Source organism: Mollisia scopiformis (assembly GCF_001500285.1).
Source record: "Mollisia scopiformis unplaced genomic scaffold LY89scaffold_47, whole genome shotgun sequence".
Lineage (NCBI taxonomy): Eukaryota > Fungi > Ascomycota > Leotiomycetes > Helotiales > Mollisiaceae > Mollisia > Mollisia scopiformis.
In genome coordinates, this window is record NW_017263627.1 from 52,529 (window position 1) to 79,862 (window position 27,334).

Sequence of the window (27,334 nt, forward strand, 5' to 3'; positions counted from 1 at the left end):
GTTAGAAAAGAAAGAAAGAAAGAAAGTGTGATGATTGATGATTCGCAAGTGCAAACCTAAATAGAAATAGGCAGGCAGGTAGGCAACAATGAGATGGGAGTTAACATCAAAAATCAAAGTGTTGTTGTTGTTGACCCCAGGAAAGCGGCGAGGGTGGCGTAAATAGCGAGGCTGGAGATGGATGATGGTGATTGAAGATGGGTGGAGGGTGGTGTTGCTCTAATGCGATATGATGCATTCCTTCATTGGTAGCAGGATGCCTCGAGACCGCCCAAGGACTGGACTGAGTTCTCGACTTGGTTACCGGATCCTTGGATTATAGTGAGCGTCTCCTTGGTCTTAGCGAATAACTCGACAGGTCGGGAGATGACGGCTCGAGCAATGCCACGACGTCTCTTGATGTCGACAGTCTTGCGGGGCTTGTAGTTCCAGTCGGGGTGGGCTACTTTGTGGTTCTTCTTTGCAATCTCAGCCAACTTGGCATAGTGTTGACGGACGTTCAAGGACTCGTCGCACCACATGGAAGAGATGATGCCAGCTACAAACTTGTCAGATGCAACATGGTAGACTCATGCAGGGAACTCACAAATCTCATTGTTGGATTTATCGGGATTGGCAGCCTTGACCTTGGCGTGGTTGGCAGACCGATAAAGGATCCATGAATTCGGAGGACGTGGAATACGACCGTTGTTACCACGGTTGGCCGGAGTTGGGGGGACCGCGGGGGCAATCGGAGGTGGTTGAAAGTTGAAACTGACGCTACCCCGACCGGTGACGATGTTAAAGTGACGAGCTGGGGCAACTGGTGTGTCTGGGTCGCGGCGGTGGAGAGTGGCGCTCTTTGGGATGTTCTCAACACCATTACGTTGGATGTCTCCAACAAGCAGGGCAGTAGCCAGTGGCGATTCGGAGATGTGCATGAAACCGGTCATAACCCGCTCAGGGCCAATGAACATGACGCCATAATCCTTGTTGCAGAAGAGGAAAGGCACTTGGTTGTAGGCAGCCCTGGGAATTGATCAGTTAAAAGCGCAGAAATGTAACAGAAAACTCACGCAAATCGAGCAAAAGTCTCCTGGTGTTGCTCCGAGCTCATAGCATCCCAGAATGCTCGATCAATTTGGCCGACATCATTGCGGGAGGTCAATTGACTGATGAGCCGAACCCAGAACCATTCGTACTCGTTGTCAGTGACATACGCAGGCTGATCGACGATGAAGTTCATCGCGAAGTTCATCTTCGACATAGTTCCTCTTTGTATGATTAAAGAGTGATAATTCAGAAGTACAATTTCAAGGACAAAGGATGCGCGGAGGATGCAACTAACAAAGGTTGTGGTGGGGTCCTAATTCGAACGTCGATCGAAATTATTGTTTGTTTATGAAAGAAAATTCGCTGCGAGAAGCGGGCGTTGCAGAAGAAGGGAAAGAAAAGTCGCTTAATTTTTTTTTAGCGCGAAAGCAGCGCCGCTAAACAGTTGAAAGTGAATTAACCCTTTGTTCGAGATTTGAGAGACGCGGCAATAATCTTCTCGGGCAAAAGTGTTTAACTTCCCATTAGAGGCCAAAAGCTGTTTTAAAATGCCTTTTTATTAGCTCTTAATATAGCCTATTTTAAATTAGTATAAGTTAGTTTGTTTTATTGCTGTTCGGTATAAGTTAGTATATTTTTCAAATACTGCACTAGCTAAATTACATATAATAGTCAGCGACTATAGTATTTTTATAGTTTTATTTAATTATAAACGTAGAGCTAATAGTTTAATACGATTTTGTAGTAAATACGAAGCACTTACACGAAGTAACCGCTTGCTATTAATATAAGACGTTATTGCTGCATAATAGAGAAATTTAATTATAATAAATAAATAATAATTAAATTGATTTTATAGTAGGATAAATAGATGAGATGCAATGTAATATACAGTTAGTTAGTTATAGTAAGCAATAGAAAAGCTTCGGGCAACTATTTATTTACTTATCTACTACGTAATGTGATTCGTGAGGTTATATCTAGGTTTCTTAGCGATCCTAGAGATCGGGAGCAGCCGTAGCCGTGCAGGAGCTTGGCAGCGGCAGCGGCAGTAGCACAGCATCTGTGGGTGAAAATTCGGGGCAGTATAGAGGGCGGTGTGAACGCAACGACGCAAAAGAATACAACGATATAATAACAACCAACTATCATAATATCGTCGCCGCAAGAGAAACAAACGGAGCTTCTACGTGCTAGAGCCGAAGCGGAAGCGGAAGCGAAAGCCGATGATTTAAGCTTTAGTTCCGAGCTTAAATTTCTTAAAAAAACAATAAACTCGAGCACTTTGTGAATGGATGGATACGATATATAACAAAGCATAGTCTGGAGTTTTAAGTATCGATGGCATTAGTGGGCTAGCTAGGTGAATAGATAGATGGATGTAGTATATGCAATCAATCTCAACGCTGCGAGCCCCTTCTGGACCTGAATTCGAGACTGGACCTCGGGGCAGATCAGATCCGTGTCGAGCCGCGGAAGCGAGAACCTAGTCCTGCGCTTATTCAGAATCGGGTTCTGAGGCTGATGGACGGTCATCTTCATGCACACGATGCAACCCGTGACCAGGCGTGTAGTTGGACTCATGCTTCGGAGTCCGACCGAGATGGAATCTATGTTCAGGCACTTATTGCAGAGGTGGATGCCGAATTCTGATCTACTTCCCTCCCCCGACTGCAGCCTCAGCGGAAGCTCACATCTCCAGCATGCCGCCGGCTGCACGGGCGGAAACGGAGCCGAATTCGCCCCCGGGATCGTGGTGGACAGCGTCGCCATCACTGAACTCGGTGTCGTCTCAGCTGGCAGGCCCACACTCTCCACTTCGCGCTGTCGAGGGGATGCGGTGCTGCTCAACATCCCGATGATCACTCTCGTGCGGAGGGTGATGTGGGTCTGTCAGCTGAACGCGGGACAGGCGTCGGCGTCGGCGTCGGCGTAAGGCTCCCACTAGTTGCTGGAAGACCAGATACTCAGGTGTCTCGAGGCCCGGCAGCTATGGAATTCGAACACCTTTTCACCGTCAGGACCTCTATATGATCTTAGCGTCCGTAGTCTGGGACAAGGACTAGTATGAGTTCGATTATGAAGCGGCTCGGGTTGCGTTTAGCGCTAAGCTGAACATGTTCTGCTTCTCGTCGGCCAGAATAGGGGAGATGGCTGAATCCTCTGCTAAAGCGGGGACGGGCAAAGGGTTGCACTACTGTGTAAGTATCTCCTCTTTGCTAATATTTTGAGAAGTGCGATATTAAGATCTGGTCGAGCTAACGGGTCTCGGCAGGATATGGTTATAGTCATCGTATGGGGTGAGGACGGGCAGCCAGAGATCCAGATGCAATGAAAGAGAGAGGCCGCCAAAGGGATGCATAACTCGCTAAGTAGGTAGGATCTGAATTTTCCCCGCCCGCCCCCCTTCCCCTCGCTCTGTATTATAAAACTGTTTGTTTCGGCTGACACTGAACAGGCTATAGCACCCAATGTTCGAGACGACGACCGGTCTACCGCTCGTCTTTAATCCGATCATATTCCTTCTCGCTATGGCGCTAGCTAGTAACGCGTTCAAGGATTACCAGACCGACGATGAAATTTTCGCTCTCGAACCCCCAGTATACGATGAGATTGAGGATGTACCGGTTTTTCAGGCTACGTCGTGCAACGGCCCAACCGGAAAGATCCAAAAGGCTTGCACGTGCGCTAGACAGCTCTCAGGCGCTGCCCAGCGGGCCGGCTTTTTGAATTGCACCGTCTATGCCATCAGACGTGAAGCGCTCGTTAAAGCGAACGGTAAGCTCCCCCCGGGTCCAAGATTGCTTTCAGCTAACTTGTTGTAAGCGAACGGCTATGCGGACGCGGAACTGATGAAGTTTTCTGAACAGTCAGGTCCCGAAGTATTCCAAACATTCTACATGGCTGAAGGAGGCGTAGACGGGCAGAACAGCTTCCTGAATCAGCCGCTCCGAAAGGACCATCTCGAGAGCTTCCGCGGGATGTTCATGCAGTGCAACCCTGAGCTCTGGCAGTCGCTGCCGGCGCAGATGCGGTACGAGCTCGAAGAGCAGATTGACGACCTGACTAAGGAGATTAAGACGGCTGACGAAGAGGCCAGTCGAGAGCTCCAAGCTCGACGGCACAAACTACACAAAGAACGGCAGCGGCTCACTCTGGAAGAGCTAAAGAAGCGCCGCCAGAGCCAACCTCGAAATCACCAGTCCCATGGTGCTCACGAACCTAGCCAAGGCGATCGCCACCGCTCTTTCTTTGGCCGCGTCCGCCACATAATGCCTAAACGTAACCGCTTGGCACGTACCTTGTTCCAACCTCCAACCGGTCCCCCTCCGCAGCCCCGAAGGCCGGTCTGCTCTTCGGAACCTCATCGCACTCTATAAGGACGATTGTCGGGTCGCATATCAGCCAGTGCTAAGGCCCATATTAGGCTACTGTCCGATGTCTAGTTGCGCGCGGCCGATTCAAAGGTTAGTCAGTCCCTTCCCGTTTCAACTTCTAATCTATTCGCCGCTGACACGAACTCTTTTGCGTTCCATTAGTATCCCTATTACTGATAGATAGAATCACGTATACCGCTGCTACGAAGCCGATCTCAAAAGGCGATATAGGTTTGCTATATTCTGCTTTAAGCTTAATGTAGCGAGTAGATCACGAGTGAGGCTGACTAGGAGCTCCACTGCCAAGGTCACATCGACAGATTTAATATACCCTCCGGTGCGACCCTATCACCTTCCGCTACGCCCTCGCTTGTGCTGGACACTGCCCTAGATGTCTCCGCAAGTCGCAGCGGCCCGCTGCTCAGCGGATGTATTAGTTCACGAACCGGGCTCGGTGGCTGTAGTATGTCCAGAAATGCATACAGGAAGATATCCAGAGCATTAATCGCACCAAGGCAATCCGATGCCCATATGGTCCTCCGTGCAGCATGGTTCTCGAGTCGAACCAATACGTGTGGCCCCACCTTTAAGATCATCACTCTGTCGACATGCCTAAGGCGGGGAGGAAGCGTCGACTCGATTCGGAGAGCCAATCGGATACTTCAGGAGTAAAGTCGGATGTCGATAAGCCTAAGCCGAAACGGCCGCGGCTCCAAAGCAAGCGACAAACCCCTACTATTAGCCCTAAACCTGATCGGGATGGATGTCACGGGATTAAGTCAGAGCCTCCAAACGACACGCTGCACTTCGTGATTTATTCGGTTACGGACCTCGAGCCTAGCAGCACGGATCTCACCACGCCCGCGACGACGCCGTGCTCGAGTTCCGGTGACGACTTCCCTCCGAATGCGACCGGGACGGCAAGCATACAAGACGCCACCACTGCGGCGTCTCTGCGTGAGCCTTCTCACCCACCCGCGTACGTTGACACCCTCCACCAGATTCATCCTCGCCTCCTCCCTCGACCAATTGTGCCACCCGTTCAAGGTGGAGCGATCTGCTCGTCCCCGAGCCGCACCTCTAGCTCTGCCCCACGCCGGCCGAGCTCGCCGACGGGGTCTGCCTACGGTGTGACCGAGGCAGAGGTAGAAGATCGCGGAAGCCTCGGTGGAGAGCACGTATATCCCTTAGACGACGGACACTCTCTTCGGGATACAGTCACAACTCAGAGTACGTGTCGATTAATTAACATTTGCTGAATAGATCTCTGACTCAGATTTAGAAGCTCCGCGCCCCACGATTAACGACAGTAGCAATGAAGACGACCTCCCCGCTCTTAGAGAGACTCTGCCGAGAACGGAGCCGGAAGGGGACTTGGCGGATGCAACCCTGATCTGCGAAGCCGTCCAGCAAGGGCATCGAGATGTCCCAAGTGGCGATCTGAGTATTAGTGGCTACCACGATGTAATGGCAGTTAAGGTAGGTTGAAGCTGTCTCCTAGAGTATGCACAGCTTGGCTAATCTTAAACAGACATCTGGACCGCCCCTACGAGAGATGCATCTTCCTCCGGCCTCCTAAGCACAATTATATCGACTACGAGAAACGATATTATAGGCAACACTAGAGAGCCTATCGCAGAACCCCGCGCTCCGGCGTGTCTGCCGTCTCAGAAACAATCCGTTTAAGAGCTAGGGCTACCCGCCGCAGCTCTAGATGATGATCAGTGCATCGTTGAGCGATTGTTAGGAAGGCAAGTTGTTCCGCGCGGGAAGGGTAGGCGTAAGAGAATAGTTGCCCAATACTGAGTCAAGTGGCAAGGGTAGTCAGACGAGTACAATAAGTAGGTTGATGAGAACGATATACATAAGGACCTTATAGCGGCTTATAATTCCGTAACTATATAAGCTTAATCTTATTTACATTAGGTCTACGAGACTATACTACTTAGAAGGAGAGGATCTTAAGTGTTTAGTTGCTAATTCGGAGGGAAATTACTAGGAAATTCTCAGGATATATTAAATGCATCTAATTACACCAACCTTTACGCTTATGACCGTATACACTCTGCTTATAGCTTCTTACATACTCTTAATAGAGCGAATCTATACTATACGATAATCTTAATCCTTCTTATTCTATTCCCCTAGTGTCTAGTAGGTCGGTACCGTTATCTCTTAAACGGTCCGTTTAAGACTACTTTGCCCCTAAACACTCGCTTTATAAAGGGAGCCAGAACGGGACCCCTATAAAAATAGATGTCGTAGAGCAGGTCTAGGGTCCAGAAACGGTCCCGCAGAGCCCTCCTTCATTTAATACCTAAGAACTATTCTCTTGTAAATTAGTTTAAAGTTATATAAATAATCAAAGCTAGTGCAATAATAAATATACCCTCCTCTTATATAATAGCCTTACCTCGACTAAGTAACTTAGATCGCGCTAAATAGAGGGCGAAATGCCGCGAAAAGTTATCAGAGTATATTAATAAGATCTACGCTCTTACTTTTCGTATTTTATCTAATACTAATAAGAAACAATAGAAAGCAAGCTAGGAATATCAATTAACCTATCAGAAGTCCGTCTTATCCCACGCATAAAGGACCCTTATTCTTGGCAATCTCTACTAGTAAGAATATATCTCTTCGAAAGGAACCTAAGTAAGCATTCAATTTGCGCTTATGTGGAATTATGTCGAGAAGTTGGTGTTTCGTTTAAAGCTGTGGTAAAAGAGGTACGCAAGCGAAGTTATTACCTGAACGAATATAAAGCTAATTCCAGCACTAGTAAATTCTCTTCACTAGACCAGCAGTAAATTTTACCGATAGAATTGCGGAATTAGAAGCAGAGAATTTAGGATTAATATGCGAGGTGAACAAGTTGAAGGATACCGCTGCGGCAGAGTCAACACTAAAGCGAGGTGCCGAAGAGGCTGCGAATTAGCTTAAGGCAATGCTCGATACAGCTAACTTAGAAAACTAGTACCTAAAGAGGGATATTTAAAAGTAGATTAGTACAGCAGATGAATTTAGAGCGAAGACCGCAGATTCCCACCAGATTGTAAATAAGGCCGCTTTAATATTAGAAAAGTTAAAATCTACACTGCCTTCTATTGTTAATACATAGTAAAAGGTTACTATCGCCGGAATTATTAGTATAGATTAATAAGGATACCACACCGCGTATAAAGACAATTGTTCCGAGTATATCTTTATTACCTATGTGACTAAAAAGCAAGGATAAGCATCTTAAGACGTTATAGCTCGTAGAACACTACGGATCTTAAGAGAATACTCTTAGGACCGTAGATATTATAGAAGAATTCTCGTAGGAGCCTTAGAATTTTCAGAGAAATCGCTTAAGAAATTTCTTTAAATAAATTTCTCTGAACATTTTTCTTTTAAGACTAAAGCGCACTGATCTACGTTGAATCCCTTGCTATGTAAATCAAGTTATATGTCTAAAAGGTAATTAGTTCGATCTAGAAATTAATATTAAAGCATACGTTATAAGAATACGTTATATTATTATATTAAACGCCGAGGTAGTTCGGGTTCTAGTGTTAATCTTCGGTGTGCTCTAAGTTTTATAATGCGGAAAATTTATAGTTCAAGCTAAAGCAGTCTGTATTACCCTACTAGAACTCGGCCTACATTAGCTTAAAGTATAAATAAGGCACGTACGTTATTTTATAATATGTTAAGGCATTGTACTCTAGACGCGACCAGTCCGAAGTGCACACTATATCAAACAGATATAAGCGCAATTATAGTACTCGGAATCTAAAAATAGTTTCGTCTCTATAAGTAATAGAATATTATAGAATCATTCGGAACGACTTTCTAAGGGGTTACTCAGAAGTACGCCTCCTAGGCATATAAAAGTCAGATGAGTTAGTGTTGGAATAACTTCAGTGGAGGAGTCGATGCTGTGAGAGAGAGTCGGCGAGGGCGATGGTGACTGCGAATATGGAGCCCATTTGAGCCCCCTCCGGTGCCTGCCACACCGGGGACGTGGGGGTGGTCAGCGGCTAATTGTAGCCACACCCACCCCAGCCAGAGCCGGGTTCCAATAGGCTGGATGGGAGCCAACAACGAACCCCGGTATGGAGTCCAAAGAGGATCCTGGTTTTTGAGAATGAGAATGAGTAAAAGGTTTCATTGGATTAAAAGGATTTGCACTGCCTCGAATACGGAGTAATTTTAGATATGACGCGTGTGCAAATGCAAGGTAAGCTGCATTGTGAGGTCATCATGTGTTAAAACCGAATTGGGACCCTCGCTAATCCGAGCAGTTTTGGTTCATCGCTTATCGTTCCAGCCGCTCCTGCTTGTCCGGGTCCCAATCTTTCAGCCACTCCCGTCGTCCAGCCACACCACTCGCCCAGCCGCTCCCATCATCCCGCCGCCACTTATATCGTCTATCCTCATGTCCTCCCGTCGCCACACATAGCTTCTACCCTTGATTCGGACATCACTTTTGCGTCATAGCTAAAGATATTGTTAAACAGGATCCCTGTTGCGACAGAGGATCAAAATTCAGCTCTTAGCTGGTTTGAGGCGGAGATCCTGTAGCCGGCGAGGGGTTTGTTGTGCGGAGAAGGGATCACGAGCTTTCTCGACACGGTACTGAGCAGCTGCAAATATATTCCCATTCCTTTGGAAGCCTCTTGGTTTAGTTTGTGTAGTTTGAGTTGTTAAGGTGGGAATAGCTGGGACTGGAGCTTTGGCGGCGGTGATTGCGGGTGAAGGACTGCTGATGAGAGCTGTGACTTGATTTCGTGGAGTGCTAAGCCTAACTCTATTGTAGTATTTGACAAGCATTTGTGCCGCAGAAGCACGTTCCTTCGGGTCGACGACTGCTATTTCCCGAATCTTTGAAATAGCGTCGATATTTAAGGTTATATGTAAAACCGCTTTTTAGATATTTTTAACGGACTTAAATTGATTCGACTTTTGACGAAACTTTCCTATATCCAACGTCTATAACATCGTGACAAAGAGTGACCAAACATTTAACTTAAACGTTTAACCTTTTTTCCGGAACATTTTAAGGGCTATATACATGCGGCTATATACATGCGACTATCGGCAAAGGTTGTGGCATTTACAACGCGGTTGCAGAAACCAAAATCTCTGAGCTGGAATTAATATTGACCGCTTGGTTGTGATACGTAGAAAATGTTCTCTAGCTTTACATCTCGATGAACGATGCCGTTATATGCAAAACAGTCAAGTGCTTAAAGCATTTGCGGAAAGAGGGAGTCCGCAATAAACGTAGAAAAGCCGTCCCTACTCTCGACTATTGACTCTAAAGTCCCTTCTTTTAGACTTATAAATATCTCTATTTTTTGTCCATCCTAGCCTTGTAATATGATATAATTAACGATGTGTGGCTGGAATTTATATCAATTTATGAATATTAAAAGATTGTAGAAGTTTTAACTCACGTGGTTAATATTAGAAAGAGTTTCCATTTTACGTTTTAGTGTATAATATAATTCTTTTTTTTAGTTTTTTTATAATTTTCTTAAAGGACGTGTTAATATTTTAATAGCTATGAACTTCTCTGAGTCCACGTTAATATATTTATGTATAATTCTAAATTACCTCAATCTGAGTAAAAGTCCTATTTTTTCGTATCTCATCCTCAGCTTCCGCTCTCCTAGCGTGTAGATTCTCGTCACCCTTTGAGATGGTAAAACGGTCGACGCTTTATCTATAGTTCGAGTAAGGCGTAGGTTTTCGTCTTAGCCGCAAGGCATACCTTCCTAGCTCTTAACTTTTTATATCGTTTAAGCAGGATTTAGATACTATTCTAATTCGAATTAAACGAAGTTACACCCTACACTACTCATTCCGATTATAGTATTAAGCCCGTTTTATACAATAATTCGACGACGACGTTTATGCTCAAATAGCGTAGTATTGTTACTAAAGACTTGAGTCGTTAGACTGTTCGACTTATCATAAAGCATAACGACTTTAAAATCTAGGTCGATTTTAAAAGAATATTGGACTTTTACGATGCTAGATCTTTTTATAAAAATATTGGTGTTACCATGTCCAAGTATAGCAAAAGTATCGTACGACTTTAAGCGGATATTGAAACCGACGTCGAGAGCAAATACACCGTCAAGCAATATTAAGACGAGGTGGTTGTTGCATGGATAGGCGACGACATCGTGGGCTCGGTCGTTGAAAAGTTTGAGGGAAAATAAAGCAAGCGAATGACGTTAAAGACGAGGCATACTGAACAAAGGATAGAGTAAATGCTGAAATGAGGGAAGGTGAATAGATAAAACCAGAAAAGGAGTAAAAGTATATTCGATTAGTGTAAAGAATACAAATACCAGGCGGATTTGAGTTAAAATAATTGTCATCTGTTTTATAGTCACGAACGAATTGAGTATATAAGCGAGGCGTTTCATGGCTAGTCGTTCGATGCGAGCGGGGTGGTCGAGGATTGTTGGTTGCAATCAAATGTCCCGTAGCCATCAATCGCGGTCGAGAGCTGGCGGCATTTTGAGTCACTCGAATTACACTGCAGCCAAAGCGCTAATACTAAAATAGATTCCAACAGGCCACCCACCGCGAGCACCAAATCCGCCTACTACTGCGACCGCATCTTGCACTTAACGCAATGTAAAGGAAATCAGCGATTTTCATCCTCCATTTTATTCGAAAACAATTTCTCATCCAGACAACCATCAGCACAGAGCTAGTATTCGCCTTCACTTCACCGACGCATTTTTAATTTACGCAGACTTTCTTTCTATATCGCGATTTTTACTTATGCAATCAAAATAAATATTATCCATGGTTGACAATCTTCGAGGGGATGGGTTGGCGAGAGTTTATAGAGTTTTGGACAAGTTGGAGGCGGATCCGCTGGGACTCGATCGCGCAAGAATGCGGTTTAGCCAGTCCCCACCACTATATACATCGAACCCATCGGGCACAATAACTCGATCTACGAGTCTTGAGCTTCCCAGCGACGAGCAGCGACGAAGGGAGCAGCGGGAGCAGCAATTCCAGCGACGGCGCCAGCTTATGGACGAGCGTGCGGCCTCACTTCCTCAGAAACAATTCGAAGCCGAGGTAAAAGAAGAAAGAAAGCGGATTTGGAAGACAGATCCGCGTACGAGAATGTATACGTATCGGAGTATCGATCGCACCTTCGACGAAAACGCTCGTGAAACGGTCAAGAAACGCTGGATCAAGCAAGGCATTTGGAAGAATAAGTGGGATAACACGGCGGATGGACTATGGAAGCATGAAGAACCGCTCGAGCTTGAGTCTGAATTAGAGACGGACTCAGAGGCAGGACCCTCACCTCCTCTTTTTTCCTTTTTCCTAAAGCCGCAGCCGAAACCGAAGCAACCGAAGAACGATGATAAAAAGCGACGGATTGCAAAGTAGCGAGTTATACGGGAGCGTGAGCGCGAGGCTTCTCGTTTATATCATTAGTTCGTCTATTAGATATCGAAGGAGCGCGAACGAATCCAAGACGAATCCGCTAATGGGGAAGGTGCTAACGCCGCCGACATTAACACAAGGGTATACGAGAATGTTAAGAATACTTGGACAAAGCGAGGGATTTGGAACGGAAGATGGGGTATATTATTTGGGATGTCGTGGAAGCATAAATGGCTTTTTGAAGAGGAAGCCGCCGACAATCCTGCTCCTGTTCTAACGAACTCGCTCGTAAACGGCAGCTATAACGCGGGGGAGGCACCAAGTAAACGTATTTTTGGATTTTTTTTTCCCGTTGCGTTAAATTATCGCCAAATATCTGGCATTATGAATACATCTTAGTAAGGATCGTCTTCGAATGTTAATTCCGCCAGATTAAAGAATAGCGACGCCGAGCGCTTTCCTTTTGCATCGAATTCATTTCGCCCTAAAACGGGTAAACGGGTTCTTCGTTTTATAACGGGGCAGGTATTACGGCCAAATAAGAAAAAGCTTTTCTATAAAGATGGGTAGCCGCAGCTAGTAGCAAGTGCATTTTTTGGCCTAGTCCATTTATTAAAGGTATTAAAAGCTACCGGAAAGAAAAGGCCGGGACTTTAGCGACGGCCGAACGTTTTTTAAGAGATGTCCCTTGGTGACCCACTATTGTTATCTAGCCTAGATATTGTTGAACTACTACCCCAGACTGCTAGCATATCTCTACGAAGAAGCAAACGGCTAGAGCTGCCAGAACTTAGCACGGCTAAAGGCCCGACCGGGATTACTTTTATGGATTTACTGAAGAGTATAGCCTAATTAAGGCTAAAGCGGAAGGTTGCAGGTAATCCGATATTTGTGGTTTTAGCGAATTCCTAGGGAATATCCAAGAGATAGCGGTCAAGTACGACACGGGGAAAGGCGAGAAAGGGGTAGCAATTAGATGGTAGTTCAATTCATTTTTTTGGACGAGTGACGTACAGTATCTACTATAGTGACTTAACTACCGCATTGCTCAGGGTAGTCCAAAAACGATAATGAAACTTCCTGCAGTCGACCATATCGTGACTACCTCTCCATTAGGCAACATTCCCTCACTTATTGACTTGGCCAACTCGTTATACCTCTGGATTAATACTTCCAGCTGGTTATGGCTGCTAGTGAAATGATAGGTTGGTGGTACGGAGTTGGAGCGCTGACTCTTTGCATGCTGGTTGTTGCCTCGTCGCGATGCATGAATTACAGGGAATTGGGAACCATTGATTTCGATGCCATATGACACAACTAGAAGTCAATACTCCTTTAAAGACTATTATGATTGGTAGATGCTAGCCGTGTTCCAGTTCAAACCCTAATAGGCATCGATACCTACCAGTGGCTGCCTAGGTTATCAAACCAAGACCAACTCCTACTCCTCCACATCTCCAAGAAGCCAAGGGTCTTCTAATAGCTCAGAGGGCGACGCTCTCGATTCTGGCGTCCACCGGACCATTTTGCGGACGAAGTCGAGGAAGCCTTTCTTATTGGAAACCTCGAGATTCCTCTCGGAATCTTCCCAAGACACTGATAGGATAGGATTCAGACACTTCCAGTTGCCTGTCGTATACATATTAGGTTGGCGGATGCACATCCTTGGAACCAAGTACTTACCTCTGTCATCGAAGTAGACGGAGCTGCACTCGTTTCGCTGGAGGAACTCGAGGGGAGGAGGTCCCAAAAGACCAACTATACTAGCAAGGTGGAAGCGGTTCCCATACTTGCCAGTCTCGGGGTCAAGCCCATCGAACATGCGTCTGTTCTCAAACATGTCCCAGACCTAGAAGCTCTCATTAGTTTCGTGCTATTAGCCACATGCAGGAAATCTCGCACCATGACTCCGACGTTCCATATATCCACAGCATAGCCCCAGGGCATCTCTAGAATGACTTCGGGAGCCCGGTAAGGATCCGGCTGGATGTCATGGCAGTGCTTGACCTGTCCGTTCCGAGCGAGGGAGAAGTCACACAGGATCGGGCGGCCAAACCTTATTGGAATACCGAAGTTTGCGCTTTTGTAGAGATTGTACCCATTGACACTTTTGTAGAGGCTCGATGCCGCGATTTCTTTTGTGTCCAGCTGTTCCACGATAGATGAATCGACCAAACCCAGCAAGATATTCTCTTCTTTTATATCTGGCACTCTGTCAATGTTTTCCAAAGCATAGTGAGAGGAGCGACCTGACCTGTGTGGATGATATGGCACTCGCTATGCAAGAAATCTAGTGCGAGCAGCAAATGGATCAAAATTTGCTTGAGCATTGCCTCGGGCAGTTTACGATCTGGGCGAGTATACCGGAGGCTCAATATGTCGTTGGAAAGGACCTCGTGAACTAAACATTGATGGGGATTCCCTGCTCTGCTCGTGACAAAGAAGGAATCCTGAATGGTGCGGACATACATCTTGCCAGGATGGTCGGGGTTCCCCGCGGTGCTGAGATGTTTGTAGATGGCAGTTTCGTTGTCAATCTCATCTTCTGCAACCAAATCGTGGGCGTAAATCTTCAGTGCGGCATATTTATTCGTGCTGGTATATCTGGTCAATGTAGGCTCCACCTCACGCCCTCTGAGTTTCACTCACGCCAGGTTACGACAGCACCATATCGTGCTTGCTGATCCGAAGCCAAGTTTTGCCACGACCTTATACTTTTCATTGATGACTTCGCCCAAGGTCATCGGGTAGAACTTTTCGAAGCCCACCTCCCTCTCTTCTTCAAACGGAGTGACCGAGGATGACATGGAGCGCGATGTAACGCGGCCTGCGCGACATAAGAAGGAGAATGAAATAAGGCGAGATCTATCCAAGACTGGCGTTCGCAGCCGCAAGAATATACGAGGACGAGAAAACATGGAAATCAAAGATTTCTAGTCTACAGGTAAGTAATGGCGAAGGTGGATGGCCAGGGGCGACTTCGGATAGGTAACCGCTGCACTTAATAATTGTGCAGCCCTGAGACAATTTACGCGCGCGCTCCAGCGCATCTTGGCGCTTCAAATTAGTTCATCTGGCAACAGTCACATTAATAACTTTGACAGGGGATATAGGCCTATAGATGTCGACTTTCGAGGATCTCGCCTTGGAGCATGTTGGGTCATATCCTTCGCTCTCTACAAATCGAACAAGCTGAACAGCCGGAATCGTGTGGCAAGTGGTCACGTTCACGATGACGGCACTAGACATGTCAATTTCCCCTCCAAGTACAAGCAATATCGTGCCATTACGGGAATGGAGTACAAAGCTCCGGGCAGCGGCACGTCTGGCCAGTCCAGCTCTGGGAAATCGAAGTCAGGTGGCTCCGACCTCACTTGGAGGACAAACGAGCAGACCAAGTATGCAGAATGGTGGGACGGCACGAAATGGGTTGCAGGAGATTGGTCTGATGAGTATCAAAAATGGTATGCTTATTACAATGGCGAATGGTGTTATTAGTAATGTCATACATGGGATTTGAGAACATTTGTGTTTGCGGGGGTCGCACATATACTTGATTTCATGAACCACATTCTATCTTTTGTCCTGAGCGTCCTCAAAAATAGTTGAAGCCAATTTGAATGTGTAGTTACAAGTCTGTAGGCACAGAGAGCTTGACCTACTGCCCTGCCCACCCGTGGGAGGAAGCTTATTTGACTCTGCACTGTACCATGGTCCAGCGCGTGCGTACTCCGGCCGGAGTCCTGCCTGGGAACTTGCCCTCTTCTTTGTATGTCAGCAAGAGCTGCTCGTCCAAGTCTGACCATGGGCTCTGCTTGCTCGTGCTCAAACAATCCTGCTCGGCCTCGCTCGAACATCCGTCATCGTCGCTGCTAGACTGGGGATCGCCATCACTTGAATCGTCATCACCGCTGCTTGACGGTTTGACCTTCTCTGATACAGGAGCCCCAACGTCACTGAAGCAATGACCGCTCCTCCAATTCAAGAACGATCGGCCTCTGTACGGGATCGCTTTTTGAATTTTGTCGAACAGCGCACCCGGATGGTCCCTTCACTCCGGCTAGGGAGGGCAGCAAAGATGTATTCCCACGAACGGCCTTCGTTCCACATCTGGAGCAGCTTTATATCCTCTTCTTCTGTCCATAAAATCTTGCTCTTCTTTGGCTTCAACGGTGCTTGATGTATCTTGGAATGTGCGGCAGCGTCGTGATTGATGTCCAATGCTACGGGATTAATCGGTAAGTGAAGGTGTTCTGAGATCGATGGCAGTTTGAACTCAAGATTGTACGTCATATCATCCCCGATCTTGGTGCGTTTAAGAAAGCCTTGGAAGGGCCATTCCTGAGAAGTCCGTGAGGCACGGTGCTGCTCGTCATCGACGAAGGTCGACGAACATCCGTGATCATCCTGAGGCTGCGCCTCGTCAATCTCATGTCTGGTGGTCGACGGCGACCCCAGGGGGGGAGACCGTCGGAGGTGGAGAGGCGGAGTCACGGCAGGCGCTGAGCGTGACTTTCGTCGCTTTGCAGGTCGTGGGTCCTCGTCGCTTGTATCGCGTGTGTTATGATTGTCATCGGTGTTCACGGAATAGTGGATTTCGCTGCTGATCTCTGTATGCATGTCTTGGTGCCCCCGGCAGAGGGACTTCGAGAAGCTCATGAGACATGGTGGTGCCTGTTATCGACGGAAGTCGGCGGGAACTTGTGATCAGCCTGTAGAGGGAGGAAAGCTGTGCAATATAAGTGCACGATGATATCAATGATGCCATGGTCATTGTACTAACGGGACCTCTCAATACGCTCCGTGATCTTCTTGTCCTTCGTACACCACTGCTCGAGGTCTTGTTTCATTGCAGCTCCCTCGCCGGTAGCGGACTTCGTAGCCTCACGTAACTCAGCAGTCGCCTTACTTCTTCTCTCTTCCAATTCTCCAAGTTCTCTACTGAGCTGCAGCCGTGTGCTTCGTGGTAGGCGATCAGCTGACATTTTGGCAACGATCTGGCATTGCTCGGTGTCGAGGGTATCAAGTGTTGCAATAAGCTGACTTTGCTCCGCCAAGAATTTGCGGAGAGCCTTACATCTCGCTGTAGCAGTATCCAGGCTTGGGCGTCGATATTTCCGGAAAATAATCGGCGCTAATCAGAATCGTATCGAGTATACGATTATAATCGATTAATATATCGGCCAAAATAACCTCAATTAATCGATTACTTGAGTAATCGGGAAACGTGACCTATATGTGACCTGTAGCCAATGAAAATCCTCCAAATTTACTAGTGCGGTGTCATAATGCAGAAACTTCAAACGCCATAACTCACTTCCATCAATAGTTTTATCAACCATATTAGCCCTACACGTCCTCAACATGTCGTATCAACCTTCTGTATCCTTTCCAGCTCTGCCTACAAGGCGTACGCTCTTTCCTGGTCGTCCAGAGACTTCTCCAAAGCGTAGTAGAGCGCCTACGAGGTCGGACGAAAACCAACCAACTCTCCCACCTCATGCGCGTCCTAAGAAGAAGTGCCCTCCCCTCAAGCCCTCTGGAGCGTTTATGTTTAAAGGAACTAATCCTCTTTATGTTCGTACGACTTTTGAGCCTGATCACACCAAAATGACGATAAGTTGTGGCTATCCTGGATGCCACGACTTTCCTCCCAAACTAGTCGATCGAGGGCTACAGTCTACCAATAATTATCGCTCCCACTACAAGAAGTATCACCCTCGAGTTCCTATTACAGCTGCAGAAGTCTTAGACGTTACTCAACGCACTAAGAAAAGCGATCAGTTACCATCCGAAAAACCTGTCGAACAACAATCTCATGACGAACGATACCGCGTACTGCTTTTAGCTTTCATCCTAAAAAACAACCTCTCCTTCTCTCTTGTCGATCAACCCGAAACTCGCGACTTAATATCCTTTCTTTCGCCCACTACAAAACAGGTTTCTCGCAAAGTTATGATGATAGATATGAAAAATCTGTACGCGAAGGGAAAGGACAAACAACAAGCTGTTTTTATGGAGCATATTCGAGCTAGTAGACGAGTTGCGCTTACAACTGATGGATGGTCTGGTAACAATAAGTTGGACTATATTGCAGTTACTAGTTATATTATTACTCGCAGTCTTGAGCACATATCTCTACTACTCGATATTATTGAGCTAGAAGATGCTGTTTATGACGGGTTGTACTTATGCCAAAAACTCCTAGTGGTTACAGACGACTAGAGTATTACTAACTCTATTATCTCTATTACTAGAGATAATGCATTGCTAAATAATGTTATGTTGGACGAGTTTGAAGCTATTGTTGCTAAACGCAAGGAGCAAATGGAAGTGGAAGACTAGGCGTTATACTTTCTTAAGTTTAGTCGCAAGGAAGGGGACGTTCGATATTGCGCTCATGTTTATAACATTGCGATCCAAGCTGGTACGTGTTTTATGTTTTAATGCAATGCTTATTCGATCGCTTTTTTATATAAATTTATATGGCAAAGTGAAATCCAAGACATTGTATAAAGACAATTTGTCATTGTATTGCGATATTGGCGAGTCATTAAATGCTAATTGCATTATAGGTTTGAAAGCAGTCAAATCAGAGGCTCAAGCTTCTCGGCGACACTACGCTCATACGGTTAGTAAAGCGACTGCTCCTCCACCAGACGAACGCTCTTCTCTCTTCTTATTCTGTTGCTTAGCCCTAGTATTCAAGCGTAGGAAGCCTCGACAAGAGCTCCAGAAAATGTGCAAAATACTAGGTATTACTTTCCTCGAATTAGTCAACGATATGCCTGTTCGATGGAATTCTACCCATAAACTGGTCTCAGCAGCTGTCAGAATGGAGCGTCCGCTGCGACTAGTACTGTAAGAACAACAATGGGACGACTCAGTACGAGAGCACCTTACTCCCACGGATACTGATTGGGCTGCTTTAAAGGAGCTAAAAACCTTCCTGGATATCTTTGCTCGTCCTACGGTACAGTCGCAAGCTGAAAAATACCCCACATTGCACAATGTTATTCCTGACTACCTTCATATGATACGCCAGCTACGTATCCATAAAGCTCAAAACGACCGGCCCTTCCTCAAAAAGGCGGCAACAGCATGTTACGACTCACTTCTAGAGTACTACAAGAAGAGTATGCAAACACGTCATTCTTTTATAGCTACTCTCTGCGATCCTAGATACAAGCTTAATTTGATGGCATATATCTACGATGCCGAGGGTGGTACAGATTCCATTCCTTATAAGAAGTCCAAAGCGCACTTCAACAACGCCTATAGTCAGTACAGACAACGCGCGACGGCTATTGCTGCAGACGTCAGACGTAGAGAGGAAATACGACTAGACGAGTTAAGTGGAAGAGCGAATCCAGGAGCAGCTGCTGTAGTAGAGGATGACCTTGATGACTAGAGGAATGATCCGCGGCATGGTTATACTGAGCACGTGGCCTCTCAAAGAGCTGATTAGCCTCTTATTCCCTTTTCTTCTGAGCTTGATCGTTGGTTTAGAGAGCCTGTTCTTGATCCTAATACTTCTCATGCTGATATGAAGTCATATATAGCTAGTAAAACTCACGAATATCCTATTATTTCTCAAATGGCACGTGATTATTTGGCGATACCAGCAACATTAGCACCATCAGAGCGAGCGTTCAGTGCAGCTAGTAACCTAATTTCTAAGAAAAGGACAAGAATATCAAGCGAGAACGTACGTTACGTGCTTTGTTTACGGAGTTGGGGGTTTATTGTAGAAGATGATGATATACCTGATATTTTATTCGACGATCATAGAGAGATTCAAGAGCCTAGGGAGCCCCCTTTTGCAGTGTGGGGGGAAGACAGTCTTGCTTAGATTGCGTACTAGTTTAGATTATCCAATATAACCCGATTTTTCCGATATATGCGATATAATCGGCTTCGTACTCAAAATCGTATCGAGTTAAAAGCGCTTCTTCGGATCGATATAATATCGTCGAGATAATAATCGACTCGATATTATCGAAAAAATCGGAATCAGCCCAAGCCTGGCAGTATCCCACCACATAACTTCGGCGTCAAAGTGGCCTTTGGACTCACGCGTTGTAACTCTACGTGTATTTGACTTCCGTCGGCCCTTGGGTTCGTCATCAGAAGCCTTGCCCGAATCATCAGGGGAGTTAGGTGGGGCAGTCACCGGAAGGCTGGCCATGTCTTCCTTTGTAAGCCGAGGACGTTTGTTCGGTTTCCGTCGGCATTCGACTTCGTCATCAGTTGTATCGATCGAACCTGTAGAGGATTTGGGCTGGGAATTGACTAGAAGAGTAGGTACGACCTCTATTTCATCTTCGGAATCAGAACCGAGGAAGATCACTAATAGAAATTCGAATTAGCTCAATCTGTCTAGAATGCAGCAAACGCAACCCACCAGTATTTTCAAATGCTTCCGCTCGAACTCTCTTCCGGCGCGCATCACGAGTGCTCTTCGGTTGGTCTGATTTATGCTTGTTGGGCTTGGAGGAAATTCCCTTGACGGTATCAGAAGTTTGTTGATTTATCGATAGGTTTTTTTTGGTAGAGATAAGTGGACTGTCTTTGGCCTGTGTAGGACCGAAATTGTCGTTGGTCTGGGTATCCCCGAAGTTATCAAAAACTACAGTGTGCGGGTCTGGGTCTGAGGTGGCCTCGGTATTGTTTATTGAATGGAACCTTGCGAATGATATTAGATATTGGATTAAAATTGACTAGAGAACCATACCTGTTGTATCCGATGCTAAGCTGACTTCCTGGCAAATGTTGACTTTTGTCTCCCCCCAATGATCATCCTCTGACCCGGGATTCCTCAGAGTGGCTGGAGGTTGACTGTGACGAAGGGAATACTTCTTTGGCCCCCTGGTAGTGAGGGATTCCATATCTGAGTCTTTGTCAATTGAAATGACTCTAGCTTCTTCCGAGTTTGCGGATAGCGGTCCTCCTGGGGTCTCTGTCGTTGGGGCTGTAGGCTTCACTGACATGACTTTGCTGTCACCTGCCGGGAAATGGCGGTCCTCTTGTTCGTTATCGGCGATAGAAAAGACATCGGATGGATCTGTATGCTGCCCGCCAAATCTCATCAACCGAGCGGTCGAATAGGAGGTATCTTCACTCTACTTAGCCAACTCCAATCTGAGAAGGATGGGAATCTTACCATCAACTTTGACGAGTCCTTCACGTCTGCTCTCCAATACGATGCTCCGTCGAGCTGCAAATTCCAGTAGTCCGGCAAACAAGCTTACTGTTTGGTTCCTTCTAGTGCGGCTGTCGCGTGACATGGCTTGAGAAAAGGGCATAACCTGTATATTGTGGGCCCATTCCGAGATCCAGTGATCGCCGTATTCTTGGGACGTTTGCTTTGTAGGGTTTGCTGGGCCGAGGTCCATTGCCAATCCATAATCGAGAAAAGACATGTTTGAAAGAATACTGAAGAATAATGAACTTGGCAGAAACCAAGGGACGGGTGTTGGTTCTAAGAAATGGGGAAGGGAAAAATAAAGATTGATGAAGATGAAAGACTGATGAAGATGGAAGATGGTGATACGTTTATCTATTCCTCTGTTGAAGCAAACGCCAGGCACCAGCACGTCCATCTGACACATCCTCTGTCTTGAGCCACCTCCTCACCGATGAAGCTACGCAAGCCTCTCGTCTTTCCCTGACTGCAGGATTCGCATCATGCAAAAGGGAGGGGCAAGGCGCTGCCATAACCTGATCCTCCGGAGGGCACTGTCCCGGTAGCCTCATTCACATCATGCTTAACGGCATAACGAGTTGAGCACTGCTGCAAAGTCCTTCCTCGGCAGATCCTGTCCTAGAAGTTAAAGGTGCAGAGTAACAAAACTGCCTGAGACCCCGCTGTAAATCCTTCCTCTAGGATATCCTCCTGTTTCACCAGATCACCGCCATGCTCATGAAGGAGGCGAGCTGAGCTTTGGCATAATCCCCTGCCTCCGTATCAGCTCGAGTCTGCCTCACACTGGCTCATTGAGGGAATGCTCAGAGGGATCAGGCTAGTGCATGAACGTCCTCTGCTTAATGATGATTCTGCACGCACAGCCTACCATACTCTCTTGATGCAGCTTCGTCACCGTATGAACATCACAGCGCTCGGAAGGAGCACTGAACCTTGGTATGGTCTCTCCTTTGGTGTCTATCCTTAATGCAACTTTGCAGCCGACATGATTCTGCCTTGCCACGCTTTGCATGAATTTGTTAGCTATTCAGGGGCAGACCGAGCCTTGATACGGACCCCTTCCTCAACGCAACTCCGCCACTTGATGGATGACGCCAGTTGCAAGTTTCCTTGCTGTGCATAAATTTCCCAGCGCTGAGCAGACAGGACATTGGCAGGATCCTTCGGCGTAACTCCCTTGCTGCATGAATTTCCCAACACTCAGAAACCATACCCTTCATCCCCTTTGCATCAGTCTCAAGACGCTCAGGAATCACGTCAGCCGTCGTATACCCAAACCCCTCTGATCAATGCAACTTTGCCACCGACGTGATTCTGCCTTGCCATGTTTTAGATTTCCCCGGTATTCAGGAGCGAATCTTGATGCAAACCCCTCCCTCGTCGCAACTCCGCCACTGGATGAATCACGCCAGTCGTGGTACTGGCCCTGCTCTGCATGAATTTCCCAGCTATACAGGGCAAACAAAAGTTGTATCATCTTCCCGGGCGTAACTTCGTCCACGCATGAATTTCAAATGCTCAGGAACTACGCCAATTCCGAGACCCCTCCACCAGTGCAACTTGCCGCCGAGATGAGTCTGCCTCGTGTTGCTTGCGTGGCTCTCCTGCTGAACCTAACCATGACCTTCCCTTAGCCCAGTCTCGCCGCTGCATGAATCTCACGACAGCTAACAGGTGCACCAGTAACCATAAACCCTTCCATCAAAGTAACTTTACTGCTGAGACGATTCTGCCTTGCCTTGCCTTTGCCTGCATGAAATTCTCTGCTCCTCGTACAGACGGAGCCTTGGTATGGATCTTCCCCTGATGTGATTTCACACCTGCACGAACCTCACCATGCCCATTAAGCACACCAGCTGTCGTAACCCTCGATACGACCGCAGTGCCGCGCCGATGTTGCCTGGTCTTGCATGAATGGTACCTTGCCTAGGAGAGGCACCGGACGTTGTATTCCCATTCCCTGGCACAACCCTGCTGGTAAGAGGATTGCACCTCGTCTCGCATGAATGGTAACATGTTCGTGGGGAGCACCAGACGCCGACACCTCCCAAGATTTGTGCTGTCGTTTTTTCGGACTTTTGAAACCATACAGAAATATCTTTCGACGGTCATTGCAGAGCAGTATCGTGCGTATTTGAGTACGACTTCTTGTGGCAGAGGAGTTGAATGGGTGGTTAACGGATTGACGCGATGTGTTCGTATACGATGAGGTTGAATTTGTGAAGTTCGGTAAAGTTGGGAGGTGCGGCTCTGGCTGATGGGGATCCAGGATTGGCTCCGAAAGAATCCTTGACTGACTTTTTCCAATTTTAGCTGGCGGCAGTTGTAGCCGAGGAGCCGAAACAGGTCGCCTTCGACGCTAGTCCATCCACCATCGCTCTCCTTCGACTCACCCTTGCTCTCACCAAAAACTGCCAGTAAAGCAGCTCTGCTCACCTTTCCGAACAGAAACAGATTTTCTTCATGTCAGGATTGGCGTGTGATAATCAGCTGATCTTCTTTGGAAAGCCGCATGCAATAGAGCCGCGAGCACAACCTGAATAGGAAACGCGTCGTCACGAGATGAGTCACGAGCCATGTGGATACAGCGGACCAATAATAGCCTTAGTTCCATATTACATAAGCCTTCCGCTCTAACAACGCGAACAAAATCTCCGGCCACCCGTTCATCCCCTCATTCCCAGGCCACAAACAATAGCCATCAGTTACAATTGGAGACTGTGTGTTTGGAACCTTCTTGCGCACCTTAATATCCCCTTTGTTCTTTTAGTGATCACTTGGTGATCGCAGCTCGACTCCAACAACGAGCCCTGACACAAGTCTTATCTGCCTAAGTGTCACGCCACCGTTGCTGGTCCTCAGCAAACATGTCACCGGAAAAGGGAGTGTTCTTCTATGCCAAGTTCAATCTATCTGCCCTCCTCCACCTCGCAGGACAGATTCGAGATACGCTATGCTCTTGCGATGAATCTAAGCGGCCAGAGAGCGGAGCCCTAAATTGGGCAATTGTCCTTTCGTTTGAAGACGGCGTGGAATGGATCTTTCGTTCTCCTCGAAGGTGCCACGACATTTCTCCGGAGACTACAGCAAGGTTGCTTGAAAGCGAGGTCGCAACTATGAAATATGTCAAGCTGAATAGCTCAATTCCTGTTCCAGAGGTTTTCGATTATAGGTACGGTCATTAGAGTGCATGCTAGACTATCAATACTGACTATTACCAAAGCTGTACTGGATCTAATACGATTGGGATTCCTTTTATTCTTATGAGCAAAGCTCCCGGTTACGCACTTAGTCATTTTTCCTGGAATGCTCGTCCAGAGGGGATAGTCTCGTCTCGCAAACCACTTCCCTGCCTTAAGAGAGCGAACAAGGAGAAGATAATGAAGCAACTAGGTGTAATATCCTCACAGTTGTTGAATCTGCGGTTCGATAAGATAGGGTCACTGTTCGAGGAAAATGGAGAATATCGCATTAAAAAGTGTCTCTCGCCTGCACTGGTTTGGCACGAGCGAGACTCTTTAGACGATGACGTCTTACGAGGCCCATTTCAACACACCCACGATTACTACGAATCGCAACTTTCAGCATTTCTTCTTCATGTCAAAGAGCTTCCGCTAGAGCAGCACGCCTTCTTCGCGCCGATCCCAGAACTCAGAGAATTCGAAACACTTCTGAGCTACCGATCTGCAGTTAGTCGATGGAATGATTTTGTTACTGTGGGTTCAAAAATCGACGGTAGTAAGAATAGATTGGATTACTGCGTCGCTGGGCATTTTCTGCGCCAAATGATAACTTTGATTACCCAGCAACCGTTTGCGATCTCAGGCGATTTTGAGAATGGATACCCTCTCTCCCATCCAGACATCAGTACAAGCAACATCTTCGTTGATAGTGATTTCAATATCACTTGTGTCACTGACTGGGCATTCTCCTCCACTGTTCCTATATCGACACTTCTGGTGACTCCAAGCCTCCCTCACCCAAGAGATGAAGTTGACACGACACTAGTTCCTACTTTCAGGGCCAGTTTCACTGATCACTTTCTTCAGGGAAAGGATATCAAGCTGAACCCTGAATTCTGGGATTCCACCCGGAGAGCGTGGCTATTTTTGCGGCTAGTGACTCTCGATAGTTTGCAAGACTACCGTTATTTCACAGAGCTGTATGTGTCGGTGCATAAACCAGAGGATGATATAGATGTTCCTAGGCTTTTCAAAGACGTACAAAAGGAAGAGGAATTTGTAGAGCTGGCTACGACGCTTGCGGAGGATGATCGTTCAGCAGATGAGATTCAAAGAGATGAAGAGGAATACTTTCACTATTCGCGTTCGGAGAGAGAAGCTATAGCGAGGAAACTTACAATGGTGGCAGGGTTGAGTGAGGGGTTTGTGGCGGATAAGAGGTTATGGCAATGGATTGAAGAAGCGATAGCATAGGCCGCTCTGTATTATTAGAGGCTGATGGCTAGTATCACATCTACAGACTACGTCAGCGCCTATCTACTCACCTGCTTTCATCATGTATAAGTATTATCCCCTGAAGATGACACTGCTCGGCAGAGGCAGTTCGAATCCACAGGGGTGTGACGCATACCTGACTCGAGGATCGCAGAGCCGGCGATACCGGGGCTATCGTATCAAGAGAGTGAGCCTTTGAAAGAGGAGGGTGATGGATTCTTAGGGGGGGGGGGAGGAGGAGGAGAGGGATGAGCAAGGTATAAAGGGAGAGGAACGTTGCGTCAAGGAAATTGCATTTGTGTAAAGTTTAAGGGAAGGAATAGAAGGGGAAAGTGGTGGCTGTTTTGTATTGTTTGAGCGTAGATTACATATATTGGAGATGTTCTGTATTGATTAAGCACGACACTTTGCAAATGAGAACTGAACTGAGAACATTTGGAATGAAACTGGATTTTCTGGATCTTGTGTTGGAAGGGTTCTCTATCTTTAGCCAGAATTAATAAACCCTCCAAAGGGAGGAATTGTCGAATCCCACTGGTAATATGCACCAGTATCAAACAGCAGCATCCAGATGCTTGGCCATTCCAGCGACCTCGAGGGTGCACAAGCCGACAATCGTGCTACGGGAGACGGATGATGAAGGTTAAGAGCGGTATCATGATGAGATTGACGGGAGCCAAGAAAAACTGCAGGCGCTGAGAACGCAAAAGGCGCCCAGATGCGGAAGCAGATGCTCAGCAAATTTCTCCAACCGTAAAAGGCAGGCAAAGAGCCTTACGAACCCGGTCAAGAGATGTATTGTTTCGTGCGAGCCTTTCGCGGCTTAGGTTTATGATCAACCTCCCTTGGCCCTTCGACAGCAACAGCGTGGCGTGTTCGGGCCCGAGTCTTCCTTTGACCATGCGCATTCAAGTCAACATTTTCCCCAGACTCTGTAACAGTTGTAACGGTTGTGGCTATTTCTATGTCCTGCGGCTTGTACCACCGAGAGACGTAGGTAAGGATGCCGCATATCGCAAAGGCTAATGTGATCAGCTCAAGCTGGGAAAAAGCCAGGCCTCTTCTGACTCGGACTAAGATCGAAAGTAGTAATGACGAGATCTGAACTAGAGCCACGGCCTTTGTGAAGAAGTTGGCTTTAATCTTGTCCTTGATTTCTTCCTCGGAGAGTTGAGGCTTTGTAATGCTTCTCCAGCATTTGGAAAGGTGAAATGTAGTCAGAGTCAGAGTTTTTGGAGGATCCTCCCTGGTATACAGGCGAAAACCACCCATATTTGCGTAGTAGGAGTGCGTCAACTTCCATTCAAACGTATCATCAGGCTTTACCTGCTTTCTGTAGTGGCGCCACCAAGGATACTTAACATGCACGCCGAGTATCTCTTTCATGAATGCCATCGATTTCCAGGCCATGACGAACTCAAAGATTGCGTGAGCCATAAGGAACTCCGGGAAGAAGATCGTCAGCACCGCCCACTTGCACTTGCGCAATATCTTCGACCAGAATTTGTCGTCTAAATTTGGGATGTTGAGATGCTGGAGACTCCATGTGCAGGCCAATATGGTGAAAATGCAATTTTCAATGATGGCAAGTGTTCCCCGGCGGCTCGGGTTGTCTTGCCAACCAACCGGCACATCTTTGTTGCCCCGAGAAGATTCGGTGATGTTTCGTGCCGCGGACGGTACGAGACAGAATGCGGTGATTAGAAACGGGTAGTAAAGTATCGGTGACCCCATCATCTGCTTCTAGCGGAGTCGCTTCTGAGAACTTAGAATCACGGTTTGGAGGGCCAAGCAAACGGCGGTAGGCCAGTAATTATATTGGGACTGGAGCACATTATTATCCCTCAGAA

At 46.9% G+C, this 27,334-nt stretch overlaps 9 protein-coding genes across 9 annotated transcripts; 4 read left to right on the plus strand and 5 right to left on the minus strand.

Moving 5' to 3' along the window:
- Positions 1-242: 242 nt before the first annotated feature.
- On the minus strand, positions 243-920 carry LY89DRAFT_603653 (uncharacterized protein; the record flags this gene model as incomplete). Its single annotated transcript, XM_018210313.1, has 2 exons — positions 243-538; positions 587-920. 2 exons carry the CDS (start codon positions 918-920, stop codon positions 243-245), a joined length of 630 nt encoding a protein of 209 aa, XP_018060590.1.
- A 1,652-nt stretch (positions 921-2,572) lies between these two features.
- Positions 2,573-4,412, plus strand: LY89DRAFT_678962 (uncharacterized protein; the record flags this gene model as incomplete). Its single annotated transcript, XM_018213783.1, has 4 exons — positions 2,573-2,964; positions 3,173-3,233; positions 3,498-3,810; positions 3,859-4,412. The coding sequence occupies 4 exons, from the start codon at positions 2,573-2,575 to the stop codon at positions 4,410-4,412; spliced, it is 1,320 nt and encodes a 439-aa protein (XP_018060591.1).
- A 605-nt stretch (positions 4,413-5,017) lies between these two features.
- Positions 5,018-5,988, plus strand: LY89DRAFT_744028 (uncharacterized protein; the record flags this gene model as incomplete). Its single annotated transcript, XM_018221010.1, has 3 exons — positions 5,018-5,639; positions 5,692-5,888; positions 5,941-5,988. The coding sequence occupies 3 exons, from the start codon at positions 5,018-5,020 to the stop codon at positions 5,986-5,988; spliced, it is 867 nt and encodes a 288-aa protein (XP_018060592.1).
- A 5,234-nt stretch (positions 5,989-11,222) lies between these two features.
- LY89DRAFT_570764 (uncharacterized protein) lies at positions 11,223-11,549 on the plus strand (the record flags this gene model as incomplete). The annotated part of the gene is made up of 1 exon (XM_018208589.1): positions 11,223-11,549. A coding segment is annotated over one exon (327 nt), but the record flags the coding sequence as incomplete, so codon positions are not given.
- Positions 11,550-13,263: 1,714 nt separating this feature from the next.
- On the minus strand, positions 13,264-14,629 carry LY89DRAFT_744030 (kinase-like protein; the record flags this gene model as incomplete). The annotated part of the gene is made up of 5 exons (XM_018221011.1): positions 13,264-13,451; positions 13,506-13,671; positions 13,725-14,026; positions 14,077-14,417; positions 14,472-14,629. The coding sequence occupies 5 exons, from the start codon at positions 14,627-14,629 to the stop codon at positions 13,264-13,266; spliced, it is 1,155 nt and encodes a 384-aa protein (XP_018060594.1).
- Positions 14,630-15,710: 1,081 nt separating this feature from the next.
- On the minus strand, positions 15,711-16,807 carry LY89DRAFT_769859 (uncharacterized protein; the record flags this gene model as incomplete). The annotated part of the gene is made up of 2 exons (XM_018221837.1): positions 15,711-16,432; positions 16,606-16,807. 2 exons carry the CDS (start codon positions 16,805-16,807, stop codon positions 15,804-15,806), a joined length of 831 nt encoding a protein of 276 aa, XP_018060595.1. The 3' UTR covers positions 15,711-15,803.
- Positions 16,808-19,761: 2,954 nt separating this feature from the next.
- On the minus strand, positions 19,762-21,244 carry LY89DRAFT_678968 (uncharacterized protein; the record flags this gene model as incomplete). Its single annotated transcript, XM_018213784.1, has 4 exons — positions 19,762-20,171; positions 20,227-20,451; positions 20,557-20,937; positions 20,986-21,244. The coding sequence occupies 4 exons, from the start codon at positions 21,242-21,244 to the stop codon at positions 19,762-19,764; spliced, it is 1,275 nt and encodes a 424-aa protein (XP_018060596.1).
- Positions 21,245-23,562: 2,318 nt separating this feature from the next.
- Positions 23,563-25,723, plus strand: LY89DRAFT_790690 (uncharacterized protein). The gene is made up of 2 exons (XM_018223400.1): positions 23,563-24,199; positions 24,251-25,723. The coding sequence occupies exons 1-2, from the start codon at positions 23,895-23,897 to the stop codon at positions 25,461-25,463; spliced, it is 1,518 nt and encodes a 505-aa protein (XP_018060597.1). The 5' UTR covers positions 23,563-23,894; the 3' UTR covers positions 25,464-25,723.
- A 724-nt stretch (positions 25,724-26,447) lies between these two features.
- On the minus strand, positions 26,448-27,068 carry LY89DRAFT_557241 (uncharacterized protein; the record flags this gene model as incomplete). The annotated part of the gene is made up of 2 exons (XM_018208391.1): positions 26,448-26,810; positions 26,898-27,068. Coding segments are annotated over 2 exons (534 nt in total), but the record flags the coding sequence as incomplete, so codon positions are not given.
- Positions 27,069-27,334: the final 266 nt, after the last annotated feature.

Coding starts and splice junctions, on each gene's coding strand:
- LY89DRAFT_790690 (XM_018223400.1), top strand. CDS start 23,895: ATGTCACCGGAAAAGGGAGTGTTCTTCTATGCCAAGTTCAATCTATCT. Junction 24,200..24,250: donor CCAGAGGTTTTCGATTATAG/GTACGGTCATTA, acceptor CTATTACCAAAG/CTGTACTGGATCTAATACGA.